At 40.8% G+C, this 16903-nt stretch overlaps 1 protein-coding gene across 1 annotated transcript in view; it reads right to left on the bottom strand.

The window, feature by feature from the left end:
* Positions 1-1896: 1896 nt before the first annotated feature.
* The window catches only part of LOC126267962 (40S ribosomal protein S25), a 30799-nt gene continuing 15792 nt past the window's right edge, over positions 1897-16903 (bottom strand). Inside the window, exon 4 of the mRNA XM_049973296.1 lies at positions 1897-2031. Within this exon, the coding sequence (XP_049829253.1) occupies positions 1952-2031 (80 nt within the window). The 3' untranslated portion in view covers positions 1897-1951. The remainder of the gene's footprint in view (positions 2032-16903) is intronic.

The following is a 16903-nucleotide window of genomic DNA, read 5'->3' as shown; positions in this document are numbered from 1 at the left end:
AACAAAATGTCAGCTTGGTTTCCAGAAGGGTTTATAATGGAAAATGCTATATATACTTCCACTAATGAAATATTGAATGCTCTGCATAACCGGAAGTCACCCGTTGGGATTTTTTGTGATTTATCACAGGCTTTTGATTGTGTAAATCATGGAATACTTTTAGATAAGCTCAAGTACTGTTGTATGAATGGGACAGTGCTCAAATGGTTTAAATCATACCTAACTGGAAGAGTGCAGAAAGTTGAAATAACCAGTTAACATAATATACAAAAAACTGGTGATTTCTCAAACTGGGGAACAATAAAGAATGGGGTACCACAAGGTTCAGTCTTGGGTCCTCTGCTGTTCTTAACACCATGCGGTTGAAGTAATATTACGTCCCGCCGCATTCCACACTGTTTTAGTGTTTCATACACATTGTTAGTGTTCCCGCTACAACCTGTAGGTCCTGTAATGCTTGCAGTTCATCATATTAGCGCTAGATCGCAGCACCTAGTGAGGTTGTGCGATATATCCGTATACATTTCCGAACGAATTCAGATGTGTTTTTCACGCATATGTTATGTGTTCTGTGGTGTCCTGTCATTTGTTTACTGTTTATTTTGGCGCTAGGATTTTGGTTTTAGCTTGTTTATCTTTTTTTACTCTCTACAGCGGGTGACGAGGACACAAAACTTCGAAAAATGGTTGAAGAAGCACTTGCTGAACCTACTGATAATTTTTCGGATTCGGTAGTGACAGTGATTACAAAATGCCAGAAAATAATGATAGTCCAGGTAAGTCTAACATCTTACTAAATCGATGCAGAACAAGACAGTTCAGTCACAGATTTGTCGTCAGATGAAGGTGAGCCATCACCTGTGGTCATTGCAAATTTTGGCGATATACATTCCAGTAAATTAGCTTACCATGCCTATTATTCTCTGCTTTCGTGTGGCGGCATTTTCTGGGATAACTCATCATTGAGTCCAAGAGTGTTCATTGCACAGAAGCGTGTAATCAGAATAATTGCTGGAGCTCATCCAAGATCATCCTGCAGACACTTATTTAAAGAGCTAAAGATCTTCACTGTAGCCTCACAATATATATATTCACTTATGAAATTTGTTATTAACAATCCGAATGAATTCAAAAGTAATAGTGTACAAGGCTACAACACTAGGAGAAAAGATGATCTTCACTACTCGAAGTTAAATCTAACTTTGGCTCAGAAGGGGGTAAATTATGCTGCCACAATAGTCTGATCACTTAGCTAATAGCATCAAAAGTCTGACAGACAGCCATATAATATTTAAAAGGAAATTAAAAATTTCTTAATGGCAACTCCTCCTACCCATAAGATGAATTTTTGGATATAGTAAGAAGGTAATTTCCCCAACCCCCCAAAAAAATTATTTTTAAGAGTCATGTAATATTTTGTGTAATGTAATATCTTGTATACGCGCCTTTTATTAACCTGACACATTCCACATCATTACGAAGCGTCATACTCATGATCTATAGAACAAGTACTAATCTAATAGAAACTACAAAAACCCTACATACTTATCAATAGACAAATATTTGAGCTGTTCTATCCTGAATAAAGAGTTCAGTGTATCAGCTGATGCATCACCCGACAGTATTTCACAAATGGAATGCAATAGGGGTGCACACATTAAAAGTGTGTAATAGGCTTTTTTCAGATATAGCATCCAAGTACTCTATAATAATGACACTGAGAACACTTCTGAACTGTCAACCTGGATTAATCAACAATGAAACTTTTTGGTAACTTCAATCACAATAAGATTTCCAAGGTGATAATTAAATCACAACAAATGACAAAACTAGTAGGTCAAAAATAAAAGTTCCAACAAAAAATAAAAATTATGTAATTTTTGATGAAAACACCACTAAACAAATTATGAGTTTTTATTATCACTTGAATGTACACTTAAATGTATCAGGTTTATGCTGGAGGGTCATCTCCTTTGGTTGTCCTTGTGTAGATGACCTGGGCATGGTGCTTTATAACCTGCTTTATCAGACCTGGAAAAAAAAAATGACAAGATTGTTATCACAAAACAATTACAAAAGAGTGTATTTTTACTGCACACTGAAAGACAAATGAACATTTCCAGGTTAAGTTATTCATTGCCACTTGTGACATGAATATTAGAATCTACTAGCATCAAAACAATTTTCTATTTGTTTTTTTAAATATTATGACTGACTTTACTGATCACTGTCAGCTGCTATGAAAATTATTTGTATCAGTTTCAACTGTTAGAAATTAGAAATTTTCTTTCTAGATTTCTGCAAAAATTACTATGTACTACATGTGTCGTGTGATTCACATATTACTTGGTTATGTTCAGGAGAAGTTTTAATTTATAATCTATACTTTTAAAGTTTATGACTTTGCAACTAGACAAGTTATGCTAGTTTGTTTCTGTTGATATGCCTTAGACTAAAATCAATAGAGACAGATGAAGTCTCTGACTTTATAAACAAAACTGTTTAGGTGCTTTCAGTTGAGTTTCATGTATGCTACAGTTACATCTTAACAGCTGTAGTTCTAGACGTCTCACAGCATACTATTATTGGCACATTGGATCTTCCGTGCAATGTTTAAATTTTTGTGGGAAGGAAAATATATTCATATATATGTACCCGGCAAACTTCATGTAATTATAATAAGAATGAAGCTTCCCTGATCTACTAATTGTAGAAAATGATCTCGGGCAAAATAATGTCTGATGTGAAATACCCAACATTACAACATAACTGATACACATCTTTATGAGCGACAAACAATGCCGAGCTCGACTTCAGCCAGTCAAAATGAAAACATACAAGCATGAAGATACCAAACTCAATAATGAACAGTGAAGCATTACTGATAAGCTGAGGGGAAGAGTACTATGCAACATGTCCGATATGATAAACCAAGAGACCGGCACACAGACAAAGCCTATTGTTCCACTGGTCAGGTATCCATAACTTAACATAATGAATTAGTAACATATACATTGGTTGGTTTGAAGGGGGGGGGGGGGGGGGACTGTAAAGTCATCGGTTCCTTGTTCCTAAAAAAACTGCCACAAGTTTCAGAATAAAATGGACAAAACATAACAAAAAGGAAAGAAAGAAAACCACAAGAATGAAAGAAAGGCAACAAACACTAAAAGGAATAAAAGGACAAGAAAACACCAGAGACACCCCATAAACAGAAGAGAGTAAAACAAGAAAGGAGACTGCAGTGGATGGCCGACCACGAGAACAAAAACGAAAAGCCAGCCACTCTGCAACACATTAAAATTTCCACCCTAAAAGCACTAGGGTGGAGGACACACAGGACAAAGGACATTTGCTAAAACCTACATGGAAGTATAAAACCCACTCTAACGGATAAAATGTAAAACTAAAGCTGCTGCTGAGGCATCATTGCCCAACAGCGAAGGTAGGGAGCTGGGAAAATTAAAAGTCCGCCAAAGAGAGGCTAAAAGTGAACAGTCCAGCAAGAGGGATGACACAGAGGTGGGTCCTAACGACATTGTAGGTAATCATGTGTTAGCCATGTATGACCAATGCGCAGCCAGCAGTGGATAACAGATTCCCTGCGAGAGGACCGCATGGTAGACTTCCACACATTCGTCATTTCCTTACTAACACACAGCTTGTTGTGTGTACTGTTATGCCATTCTGTCTCCTAAAGTCTGAAAACTGTGGCGTAAGACAGAACACAAGTCAGCTCCAGAGATGTCAATCTCCAGAAGCGGTTTCCTTGTCACCTGTTCGGCCATCCTGTCACCAAGTTTGTTGACTGGGATTCAGATGTGTCCTGGGGTCCACAAAAACCACGGGAATCCTGGATGGATGCTACCAGAGCATGGCAAGGGTAGCACTGGTCAATAACTCAGTACACATCTGTGTAAACCACGTAAGAGCCCCAAACACATCAAGAATCGGGTGGAGGTGACTGGAGAGTGGGGCAAACACATCAAGAATCGGGTGGAGGTGACTGGAGAGTGGGGAAGTTAACGGAGCCCTTAGGGTCATGCAAAAGGTTCAGACGAAGCTGCAGCCGAGGCATACACCATGGACACATTTGTGAACGGACCACAAGTACATGTGGTAAAGGGAAGACTCCAGTTGGGAGAGAAGGGACCACACGCAAACCGCAATAATTAGCCTCGAACTGGGCCGCCGATGCGAGAGATGGACAGCCGCAGATGGGAAAAGAAGGCGGTAATTCAGATGCTCTGGAGAACTATGAATGTGTGCAACGTAACTGGCGAGCAGTTGTGCATGGCTGATCTACAATCGAGGGACCCAAGTCTTCACCAATACGCTGGTCACCAGACTCGTCTTAAAAGCTCCTGTCACTAGTCGAACCATGCAGTGGCGCACAGGGTCAAATGCAACACTGAGGGCTCTGTTGAACCATGAACCACACTCCGATAGTCAAATCAGAATTGGACAAGAGCTCTGTACAGCTGCAGCAGTGTAAAGTGATCTGCACCCCAATTAGTGTTGCTCAGGCGACAGAGGGCATTGAGGTGCTGCCAGCACTTGCTTAAGCTGACGAAGATGAGGGAGTCAAGTCAATCAATCATCAAAAACCAGTCCTAGGACTACAGTGAGTGGATCGTCATTAAGGTAAAGTTCTGGATCCGGATGATTGGTAAGACACCTACAGAAGTACATGACACATGACTTTGCAGCTGAAAACTGGAAGCTGTGGGCTAGTGCCCTTTACCACATCTTGTGGATACCTCCCTGTAGATGCCACTCAGCAACACCAGTACTGGAGTAGCAGTATGTAATGCAGAAGTCATCTGCTTACAGGGAAGGTGAGACCGAGGGCCTAACAGCTGCTGCTAGACAGTTAGCGACCACTAAAAATACACACACTCAATACAGATCCCTGCGGGACTCCTCCTCCTGGACATGGACGGAACTATGGGAGTCACCAACTTGGACACTGAAAGTACAGAGTGACAGTAAGTTTTGGATAAAAATCGAAAGCGGGCCCCAGAGACCCCACTCATACAATGTGGCAAGGATATGATGTCAGGTTGTGTCATATGCTTTACACAAGTCAAAAATGACAGCAACCAGATGTTGGCATCTGGAAAAGGCTTTTCAGATGGCAGACTCTAGGGACACAATATTATCAGTGATAGAGCGACCCTGGCAGAAGCCGCCCTGACATGGAGCCAGTAGGCCAAGTGACTCCAGGACCCAAACTCAACCACCGACATAGCCTCACCAACGATCTTGTAGCTGCTGGAACGTATGGGTGACAGGGCGATAGCTACCCACATCAAGCAGGCTTTTACTGGGTTTGGGCACTGGAATGGTGGTGCTCTTCCACCATTGCGATGGAAAGACGCCATCGCACCATATCCAGTTGAAGATGACAAGGATACGTCGCGTTTAGTCAGATGAGAGATGTTTAACCATCTGACCATGGATCCAATCTGACGCAGGAGCTGTGTCGGGGCAATGTGCAAGGGCAGTAAGGAGCTCCCACTCTGTATACGGGACGTTATATGATTCACTGTGGCATGTAGTGAATGAGAAGACTTTCCCTTCCTGACACCTTTTGATAGTGCAAAAGGCTGAGGGTAAATTCTCCGACACAGAGGCTTGAACATAGTACTCAGCAACTATGTTTCCGTCGGTAGATAGCACGCCATATATGGTAACACCGAGAATGTGGGTTCGGGTCTGGTACCTGAAAAGACGTTTGATGTTTGCCCAGACTTGGGAAGGTGATGTAGGACACCCAATGGTCGAGACATATCTCTCCCAACACTCCTGCTTCCATCGTTTGATAAGTTGGCGAACGCATGCACAGAGCCGTTTACAGGCTATGAGGAACTCCAGGGAGGGGGTGCCAGTTATGACACTGCAGAGCTTGCCGATGCTCCTTAATTGCTTCCGCGACTACCAGTGACCACCTTACGCTGGGGGCACCCTAAAGAGCGAGGGATCGCATTTTCTGCTGCAGAAACAATTGTGGTAGTCACCTGCTCAACCATGACATCTGACAAGGAGTTGGGGAAATGGTCACTACCACACAGGTCATCATGTGCTCTCCAGTGGGTAGATGGGAGATGTCCTGTGCTCCAAATTGATAAATCAATGGCTGAGTAACTACCATAAGCCACAATGAAATGTGTGGCAGCCCCACTATTTAAGAGGCAGGGGTAGAATTGCGACAGTAAAGTTTCGACGTCTCTACCTCTGCCAGTAAGCACAGTGCCACCCCACAAGGGGTTATGGGCATTAAAATATCCCAAAAGTAGGAAAGGTTTAGGGAGTTGATCAATCAGTGCAGCTACAGGGTGTCTACGTGGACAAGAAAAAAATTCCCAGATTTTTCCCAGATTTCCTGGTTGAAAAAACAATTTCTCCCGGATGAATTTACGTATAAAGCGGGTGAAAATACATCCGTGTTAAGTAACAGTATGCTTTCCCTCAGAGCTGTAAGACCTATCAGTCCTTTGAATCAAAAGGTCTTATACCAGAAGAGGACGTCCCAGCACTTTAGGAAATGAAATCCAGAAAAAACAATGCGTTTGGAAAGTTGTTTGATGCGAGACAATATGCAGAGTTTATTTTAGTATTGCGAAAGTATATACACAAACTCCAAAAATTACAGCACAGTAGCTTCCGAAACTCTAAAATTGAGATTGCGTTGAGCGATGCACTTTTGTCAGCCAGTCATAGCTCATGTCACGTGATCTCGCTAGCGAATGACGGCAGTTATTCAGAGCACGAGGCCTACGAGAAAGACGTTACGAAGGTAGGCCAAGCACGCTCAAATCAGAAAAGTGCATTTCTACAACGGTTAACTCTAAAGTAGATGTGTACGTACGAACGAGAATTGCATCGTCTATTGGCATCCACTGTTAGTCCTACAATGATAGGAAGTCTGTAGGACTACTAACAGGCTCTAATTTGGCAATTAAAATCGTGCCAAAATGATTATCAGTAGCGTAGAAAAATCAAGGTGTTCTGGCATGAAAAGACTTGACATTACTCAGTAACACATTATGCACACTTTTTTGAACGTCAATTACACTTTTTGCCATCAATCGCGTAGTTTTTTATCTATGTAAGAACAACATTAAATATGAAAACTAACTTGAAGCTCTGTCTTCTTTTAGCGTGTGTTACACGTAAAGTCATATCAAATACAAATGTGCCGGTAAAACTTTAAATAGTGGCATAAATGACTTATCTTCTGGGCCCGACATTTTTCAAATGCCTGATCCTCAAAGTGTTACGATTTGAATGAGAGTTATGACGCCCTGTGATTTAAGAAATTCACTGCACATTTTCACACGTGACAAATCATCTTGCATGGAAATTTCCTTTGAAAGAAACGCATCTGAAGCCACTATTTGTAATATTTTCCGATGATCTGTTAGAAATGTAAACAATTGTGACGTCACACACATCAAATGCACGTTAATTGTTAGGGACGTACTGCATAATCTTCGACCTAAAGCCTTTGACACTTTTCGGTGTCTGAAAACTGGTCTGTGCATTGTGTAAATTACCCATTTTCTATGCAACTAAACTTTTATTTTGGTGCTATTCTCTGATTTATGTTTCATTGGTGCAGTATTATTCAGTAGTAGTGGACTAAGTTCTTTGTCAGAGTATCAGATCTTACACGTCAAATCTACAAAAGATCTTACACGTCAAACCTACAAAACTAACGGAAATCTAAAACAATGAAAAATCCCGGAATACTAAGAAATTACCAGGTTTTTCCAGTATCTCCCAGGTTGTCCCGGGCCGTATACACCCTGATCTAATACATTCAGGGGCACTGCACAATCTGGATGAAGATAGAGTTATTTCCTGTGTCATCCTTATTCTGACAGCCACAGCTTCAAGAGGGTTTGAAGGGGCAGTGTCACTACAGACTGAGTTTAGGACTCTGCCTGACACTATTATAGTTGCTATGGTTCCTGTAATATCCCTTATACCCGTGGAGGGTAGGGGTCCGCATTGCCCTGAACCAGGTTTCCTGGAAGGCAATGTAAATAGCAGGTGTAAAGCCTTTAACAGTTGCCATAGCTCAGCCAGGCAGTGGAAAAAACCACCGCAATTACACTGGAGGATAACATCGTGAGACGGAGTGCATGGAACATACAATGAGACAGTTTATGCCTCAGTCACCTGCTGCCACAGACTTTTTGCTTGAGAAGTCTACATCCATTGTGTCAGATTCTGGCAAGATCTAGGTCCTCAGCAGACACCAGAATCTCCACCCCATCCTCAGACGCAGAGCTTGTAGGCAGCGATGGTGTGGGTTCCATTGCAATTTCCTTGATCTTAGGGGTCTTTTTGGATTTCTCTTGCTGCACCTTGGGTTTCCTGGCCGGGAGGACTTCACTGGCTCACACTCCGGGACTGAGGGTGAGAGTGAAGCCCTACGACCAGCTGCTTTTGAGGTTTTCAGACACTCGTGAGGATCATCTTTCCCACTAGTGTCATCTCTCCCACAAAGAGAAACGTGGGAATGGAGTGACCCAAGGGACCCCTTCCTAGCAAGAGACGAGGAAGACTTACGCATCTCTGGCTTAGAAGTGGGGACGGACCTCCCCGATAGTTGGAGGGGGGGAGGGGTGTTGCTCCTGAAGTGGGTGCGGGAGCAACAAGCAACAGGGAGGGAAATGACCCCCTCCCCACCCAACCACCAACAGGGCAGATGTAGTCTTCCAGCTCTGAGAGGCAACTGGGGTTGGCGGAGCGGACGGTGCCAAAATTTGTAGCGGCGGTGTAAGACAATGTCAAACAAACAGGATGCACATGTTCCAATTTCTCTTACCCTCAGTGTAGGTCAATTGTTTTTCAGGCTCTTGTACTCCCTAATTTTCTTTTCTTTCTGGAGAATCCTGCAGTCTGGCAAGCAAGGCGAATGGAGCCATCTGCAGTTGACAAAGATGGGAGGTGGGGCACATGGAATATTGGCATGTGATGGGCATTCACAATCTCAGAATGTGATACTGGAAGTGCTGTGGAAAGACATATTGCCAAACTTCCAGCACTTAAGGCACTGCATCGAGGGAGGGGTATAGGGCTTTACATCACACCGGTAGACAATCACCTTGACCTTCTCAAGCAATGTATCACCCTTTAAGGACACAATAAAAGCACGGGTGGCAACCTTATTATACCTCTGTAAAACACAACACAAATTGTACACCTTGCAACTCAAAATTGGCACGCAGCTCATTGTCTGACTGCAAAAGAAGTCCCCTGTGAAATATGATACCCTCTACTGCATTTAAGCCTCTTACGAGGTTTGGTGGTTACAGGAACATCCCCAGCTTGTCATAAGTGAGTAACATCTGTGACTGGGCCCCCAGCTTGTCGCAAGTAAAATGTGATTGGGCAGAGGATACTGCTTTGATCAACACTGACCAAGATCTTATTTTGGACAATCCCTCCACCTCCCCAAACTTGTCCTCTAAATGTTCAACAAAAAACTGAGGCTTCATCGTCATGAAAGATTCCCATCAGCTCTTGAACATACAAGGTACCGCAGTGAATACGATCCGCTGCCATCCTTAGCCTGACGTTCCTCCCATGGTGGGGCCAGGGAGGGGAATGATTTAGGGTTGTACTTCTATGCACTGAATTGAGCTCGTGATCACTTAGAGACTGCTTAGAGACTACTGATGCAGTAAACTTCATCGCGTGTTATCTGCCCTGATGCCAACCGCTCCAACCAGGGGCCCTCCCCACAGGCACCACCCAGCCACAGCAAAGGCCACATGGCAGGATGACCATTGCCGGGAGTCCACGATGCCCAAGGGAGATGGGCATCTACCCCTTGGCATACATGGAGAGTTAACGGCACAGGCATTAGCAGAGCAATCACAACAGGCTGGCTACCGTGCTGGATATCAGATGCAAATAAGTCCGTGGTCACTGCCAATGGAGAAAGATGTCAAACCCTAGAGGGGACCATCACATACAGGCCGAAATGTGAGAGACTCATTTTAGCTGCCTCTTACGACAGGCAGGAAAACCTCAGGCTTATTCATAACCCCAGACCTGCTTTGGGGGGGGGGGGGGGGGGGGAGAGATATGTTAGAACAGTATTGGAATAGCATTATTGGTTGAAACATTAAGACATGTAACGTTATAGCAGCAACAACGTTAATTCTCATACATAAAGAATGCAGTGTGTTAACACAAAAGGAATAACATTATTGGCCTCAATGTTACTATGCTGTGGAAAAGGGAGAATGGTAATGTAACCATAACTAATAACCACAGGCTCATAACTTAATGAAGCTTACTAACAACATTACTTGGGACCGGCAGCAAATTAATATTTTTTTATGGAATGTGATTTTTACTCTGCAGCAGACTGTGCGCTGATATGAAACTTCCTGGCAGATTAAAACTGTGTGCCCGACCAAGACTCGAACTCGGGACCTTTGCCTTTCGCGGGCAAGTGCTCTACCATCTGAGCTGCCAAAGCACGACTCACGCCCCGGTATTTTTTTTATGTTCCACCTGGGTTGAACACTGTCGAAAACCTGAACAATTTAAGGAAATTCCTCATCTTCTCTTAGTTACATTATAATGGGAGTGATTAGTAGCAAAATCTTTCTACTGTGTTCATATTTAGATAACTAGTATTGTAATGAACTTAAAATTGTTTTCATTTGATGTTAAGAACAATTTGTTGTAAATTTGGAGGATGTTGTGAAAAACTGAGCCTTTTCTACGAAATTGACTTAGAATATTGCTTTGAAAATATCAAATTTTGGAAACAGTAAATGTTTGAAAATTTTTATGTAAATAAAATATGCTATTTTATTAAACTGAATTACAAAAAAAAAAACTTCCACACAAGTCAATCAATATGGTACGAACACTGAAGAAGTTTTAAATTTTTAATTTCCTCAAGAACATTGCAATACAAACTGGATCATATCAACCATTATTGTAATCTCTTGCTACTAAAAAGAGAAAGGTTGTTCTGGTTTTGTCAACTTTACACAACCGAAACAAACTGGATGATGAAACTGGTAAGCAGATTCAAATTTATGGATTACAATGCCACAAAATGGGGTGTGGACACAGACGACCTTGTGGATTCATTGAAGCATTTCATCTTCTAGAAGATCTAAAAGATGGCCAATGACAATTTTCTTCAGATATCTGGATATTGTTGAAATAAACACCATGAGAATTTACCAGATGAACAAGCCCTTGGAATCCTAAGTGAGGCAGAAAAATCTTTCAGACCTGCCATGGAACTACTGTGAAGAAGAAAGATGATGAAATCAGCCTGAGTTGACCATTTTGCTATATTTGTAGTTCAAGAAAAACAACAGTGCAACTCTTTTAACAACAGTGTTTACCATAAACACTGAGTTACTACTTGTAGTAATTACCGTAATAATGTGACTGACACAGACGAAGTCCGATAATTTTGTTGAAAGTTTTATTTTTTCCTTTCATTGCTTGTAATTTTTAAATTGTGTTCCTTATCTACCTATTTTGTTCTAATCTACCAAATTCTTAGACTTTATTGTGGTGGGATATTTTATAGTATTTACAAATTTGATGTGAAAATCACTTTTTATGCATTTTGCTAAAGTTACAGTAAATTTTGTTCTGTTGTTCAAGGTTTTTTAAGGCCAATTATTCTGTATGTGAATATCTTTAAAATGAGAATATTACCAGTTCAGGTAATTTTAAATCAATAATTGAGTAAAACAGATGAAAAAACAGCAATGTGGAAAATAACCATCACATGCCCATCCATACCAAGGTAGGGGGTCACCCTGATAAAAGTTAAGGAACAATAGCAGCAGACCAACCAGATGTTAAATAAACAGCTGCTGACACTAGAAAACTGAACAACAGTTTACTGAGGTTTCAGCTAATTTTAATTTGTAGCTTACTTCCCAAGTAGTACATTTAGTTCTAATGAACTGATACACCCCTTTAACGGAATTTTCATTTTGACAATGATAACTGCACTTTATCTCTTAAATTATTTGAAACTGCATATTTATAAAGCAGATTCTTTCTTTGAAAGTTATAATTTGGCAATTAAAAACATTATATTACACCCACATGAAATACTCAATTTGAATTCAAACGATTCTGCAAAGGAGGGCAGCTGATTGCATCTGATATGCACCCTACATAATTGGAGTGTAAAATTAAAGGCTTCTCGCTATGCTCACTCAAACCAGCAGTTGGCCATTCACTCAAGTTATCTTCAAATAACATTTCCAAAATTGACACCGAAGTGAACATTTGACTCTTGTAAAGAAGCAGCCATTTCCTTCAGAGTATAGGAATGACAGGCCAACTACATTCATGAGTTTTTTTAACGAATGTTATGATGAAAGATTTATTTGTAGCAAACCTAAAGGTGTAAACTAGTCTGGAAGGTGATAGTTTGATTGAGAGATGGTATAGGCAACATACAGGGCGATCAATCCTCAATGCAACAGCTTTTGTGGCATGTGGCTGCTGTGCCTGCAGCATTAGTGACACGAGGTCCAGAACAAACATTTAAAAAGAAAAGTAAATTACTCAAGTATCTTTCTTCAAGCATTTCCGACATGCTTCGGAAATTGTTCATAACATTCTGCAGTTCCCTCAGAGTAATGGCAGCAATTTCTTGTCAATTTTAAGTGTGTGGATTTGATTTGTACACTTTCTCTTTTAATGCCACAAGAGGTAAAAATAGCTAAAGGAATGGAATAGAATGGAGGAGGCCATGGGTTGTGCATGGTAACCATTCTAAAACACACCATGAATTTCCAGTAATGGTCAGTTGGCTTCACATGCTGACACAGTTCTGCTGAAGTCACAAAAGCTTTTTCTCTCCCAGAAAAAATAAAGAGAGGCCACAAAATGTCCACATATGTCTAAACTGTTAACTGTTTCCTAGAGGGAAAAATAATTATTCCCTCGCCACTAATAGCACACCACTTTTTTTAGCATGTGAAAGTGATTCATTCTTATGTTAGGTTTCTCGTAACTACAATGACAGTTATTTTGTGAATTAACGTCTTCACTTACGTGGAACCATGATTTATCAAAAAAAAAATTAGGCTAGGGCCATTTCTGTCACACATACTATTCAAAATCCATTCGTTGAATTGCATCATTTTACAGAGTCGCCCAGTTTAAGTTACTGCACTGCTGTTATTATACATGTCTAACTTTAGTGACTTTGTAGCCATTTCAACAGAGCCACAGGAAATTTCCAGATGAGAAAGAAATCTAACATTTTCTAGGAAACCTTTCCAGAGCACGTCCAATGTTATCCAGAGTTTCTTCTCTGAGTACTGCATTTCCTGAGGACACTTCGTGGTTCACAAAATTTATTTAACAATCTATGTATTGTACCCCAATTAGGAACTTTAACATCATGAAATTCTATTGAAATACTCTCCTTACTGCATGCGCAGATTTTGTATGTACATATAAATCTTACATGAATACTCTTTGGTGAATAGAATATTTGTATTTCAGCATTCTACTTTTAAACACTTTCACTCAATACACAGTATTGTGTCACCTGACAAGTGCTAAACGTGCATACAAAGGTCTCAATGGAGGGGGAACACTCACTCCGCTGGGATTGATGACTTTCTATAATGGCATGAATTTTTTAGAAAACCTACTTTATAATCACTTATTTACACCCCAATGGAAAATCCAGTATGGAATGTAATATTTACATCCCCACTGAAAATACAGATTTTCCCACAATAGTCTGATATTTACAAGTTTTTAACCAGTTTGAACATGTTTGTAAGTGTATGTCACATACCACAAACATTACAGTTTCCTGATTAGTAGCATGGTTGACAGAATACTGATAAAAGCTTACTGGCTTCATCATATAGTTAAATACTCACAAAATCAATTCAATATTGATTTTGGTATCACACAGGCACTTAGGTCACAATTTCAGCCATAAATTTACAACTTATAGAGCTATACTATAACCATACAGTATCAGGCATGGAGGACCTTGAGTATCACCATCAGTTCACCCTTTCTTGTCCAGTTGCAAATTGCACACTGGAAGAATGACTGTTGGTATGTCCCTTGTGAGCTCTAAACAATAAGCTTACTTTCATTCACTTCTCATGAGATACAAGTGGAGGAAGCAATGTATTGGTTGACTGACTATTCTTAAAAAGTACACTGGACAAAAATTATTAAACCATGAACATAAACAATAAATGTATAATCAAAATATCCACAGGTGTACTGCCGGTCTATAGTGTCCAACGGGCACAATATTTCGGCGATCAAACATGTCGCCATCATCAGGTGAACTGACGGACTGAGCTCCTGTGAACGTGCCGGCACAGATCAGTACGCTATGGCTGCTCAGGGGGAACTGGGTTCGGTCGCGGCGCCGGCCGATTTAAATACCCTCCGCTGTCCGCGCTCCCGTAGCGCAGTGGAACAGATTGTGACGGCGTCTGAGATGAAGTCGGTGTGATGACTGTCCGCCGTGGTCGTGCACGTTTGACACTATAGACCGGCAGTACACAGAAACTGAAGAATCACAATAAATGTATAAATTACATTCCAAATTCCACCGTGTGTGTGTGTGTGTGTGTGTGTGTGTGTGTGTGTGTGTGTGTGTGTGTGTGTGTACTATTGTTGACAATAGCCTTAACCCTTTCAGGGCCAAATATGACCTGATCGTGATGCCCTACTCATTCATTTTTTTCCGCGCTTGAAGGCAAAGTTGTTAGTATTTCCCAACCAAGATGCAGAAGGAAGGTCAAAGGCACAGCATGTCGATCTTTTCAATTGTCTGTGCGATATTTTGAGTAAAATTAACTTCTCTGGTGGTGTTTATTTACAAAGTACTTTGCGGCAGCATGGCGTCGTCAAGGAAGAAGTTGCGGTTTGATGCAAGTGATTTAGACAATAATATGATAAGTAGTGGAAGTGAAGATGAATTTGCAGAAAGTGAATCTGATTATGAGATGTCCGGTGGAGAAGAGGACTTTTTTTCTTCTTCAAGTGACAATTGTGCGTCAGCAAACGACGACGACGTCCAAACACAACTGAATTGCAGTGCAAATACTTTTGCTGAAATAATGGATGAGGCATCAGATAATCTGCCCCCCTCCAAGCTTTGTGTATGCAGAAGTACCAGGCCCTAAACATACACCAGCAAACGCCACACCAATTGATTTTTTCAATTTTTTATTCTCGCAGCAGCTTCTTATGATTATGGTGACAGACTAACAGATACGCTTGCCAGGTGATTCAGTCAATGCCTTTATCGTCAAATTCGAGAATTAAACAGTGGTAACCAACAACTGTAGCAGAAATGAGGGCTTTTATAGCAGTGATTTTGAATATGGGACTGATAAAACCGAAGATTTTTAGTTATTGGTCAACTGATGCAAACCTGTTGACAGCGTGATTTTCGCAAATGTGTTCACGCAACAGGTTTCAATTGTTGCTGCGGTTCTTACATTTTGTAGACAATTCAAAACTTCACCCTCCTGGTCACCCATTATATGATCCAACAGCCAAATTTCAAGTGTTTGTGGATATTGACAACAATGTTTTCGGTCACTACAACACTCCACACCAGCAACTGAGTGTAGATGAAAGTCTTGTTGGGAAAAAGGCACACTCACAGCTAATCCAGTACCTTCCCAATAGACATCACAGATGGACAGTCAAATTTTGGATGCTGTGTGATTCAGCAGTACATTACTGCCTAGGGTTTTATGCATACCGCGGTGCAAAAAGTGATGATAAAATCGAAATAAAAGAATGGCCTGGGACATGTAGTCATGAAACTACATGCAAAAAGGTTACCATGTGTTTTGCGATAACGTTTTTTACATCTATTCCTCTGGCAGAAAAGCTGTATTCAGTCGGCACTTATCTAATGCGAACAATTAGAAGAAACAGAAAATTCCTGCAACGTGGTCTTCTGTCGAATTATGCTGTAGGTCAGCTAAATATTTTAAAGAACTCTTTTATACTTCTCTGTGGCTTCAGACAGAAGAAATCACAGAAATCCAGTCCTCCTCGTGAGTACATCAACCTTTGCTACATCATCAGAAAACAGAATTCGCAATAGACAGTCTGTTTTGGATATAATAAGTATATGGGTGGCATTGACTCATCTGGCATGATGGCATACTGCTATTTAGATGAGAGGAAGACTGACAAGATGTGGAGAAAGGTAGTGTTTAGCATACATGCCAGGATGTTGCTGAATGCATATGTTTTGTATAGGGAAAGCCTAAACCCCAGCGACAAACCAGACACGGCTGAAGTTTAACAGCATAGTCATATGCAAACTTTATCAAGAGTTGTTTCAGGCAAGGACTGCAACCACAAGTGCAATAGATATAAATGTACCTGCTCCAACAGTATATGGTGTAGAGACTCTTCCGCTACTGTAGTGTTTGTTCTACGAAGGATAAAAAGCGGCACTCACGAACAGTATATGTTTGTTGCAAAAAAGGACTGCATCCTTCATGTGTTGGTCAGCTCGTGTGCAAGTAGTTGTCATAACTCCAACCTCACATTTGTCAGTGATTTCTGACTGAAGAACTGAGAACATGTTCAGAGCAAAACAATTTTTTGTAATGTTATGTTGTTCTTGATTTTTTCCTTAGTGAAATAAAAAAAATTGTATTCCTTTATGATGTTTTTGTTAAGGACACTACAGAGATTCCATATATACCCGAAATTTTTGAGTATATAATCATTTGATGGGTCTCAGAGTAAACTGAAATCAAAGTTTTAATTTTTTCGATAAACCCCATCATGAAAATAATTTTTTTCTCTGAAAATGTGTTCTTTGACAATGTGTATTGCACATAGTACTGTAGCCAGCAGCATGCCC

Source organism: Schistocerca gregaria, chromosome 4 (assembly GCF_023897955.1).
Source record: "Schistocerca gregaria isolate iqSchGreg1 chromosome 4, iqSchGreg1.2, whole genome shotgun sequence".
Classification (NCBI taxonomy): Eukaryota; Metazoa; Arthropoda; class Insecta; order Orthoptera; family Acrididae; genus Schistocerca; species Schistocerca gregaria.
Note: the sequence above shows the minus strand (reverse complement) of the source record. Positions and strands in the feature narration are given on the sequence as shown.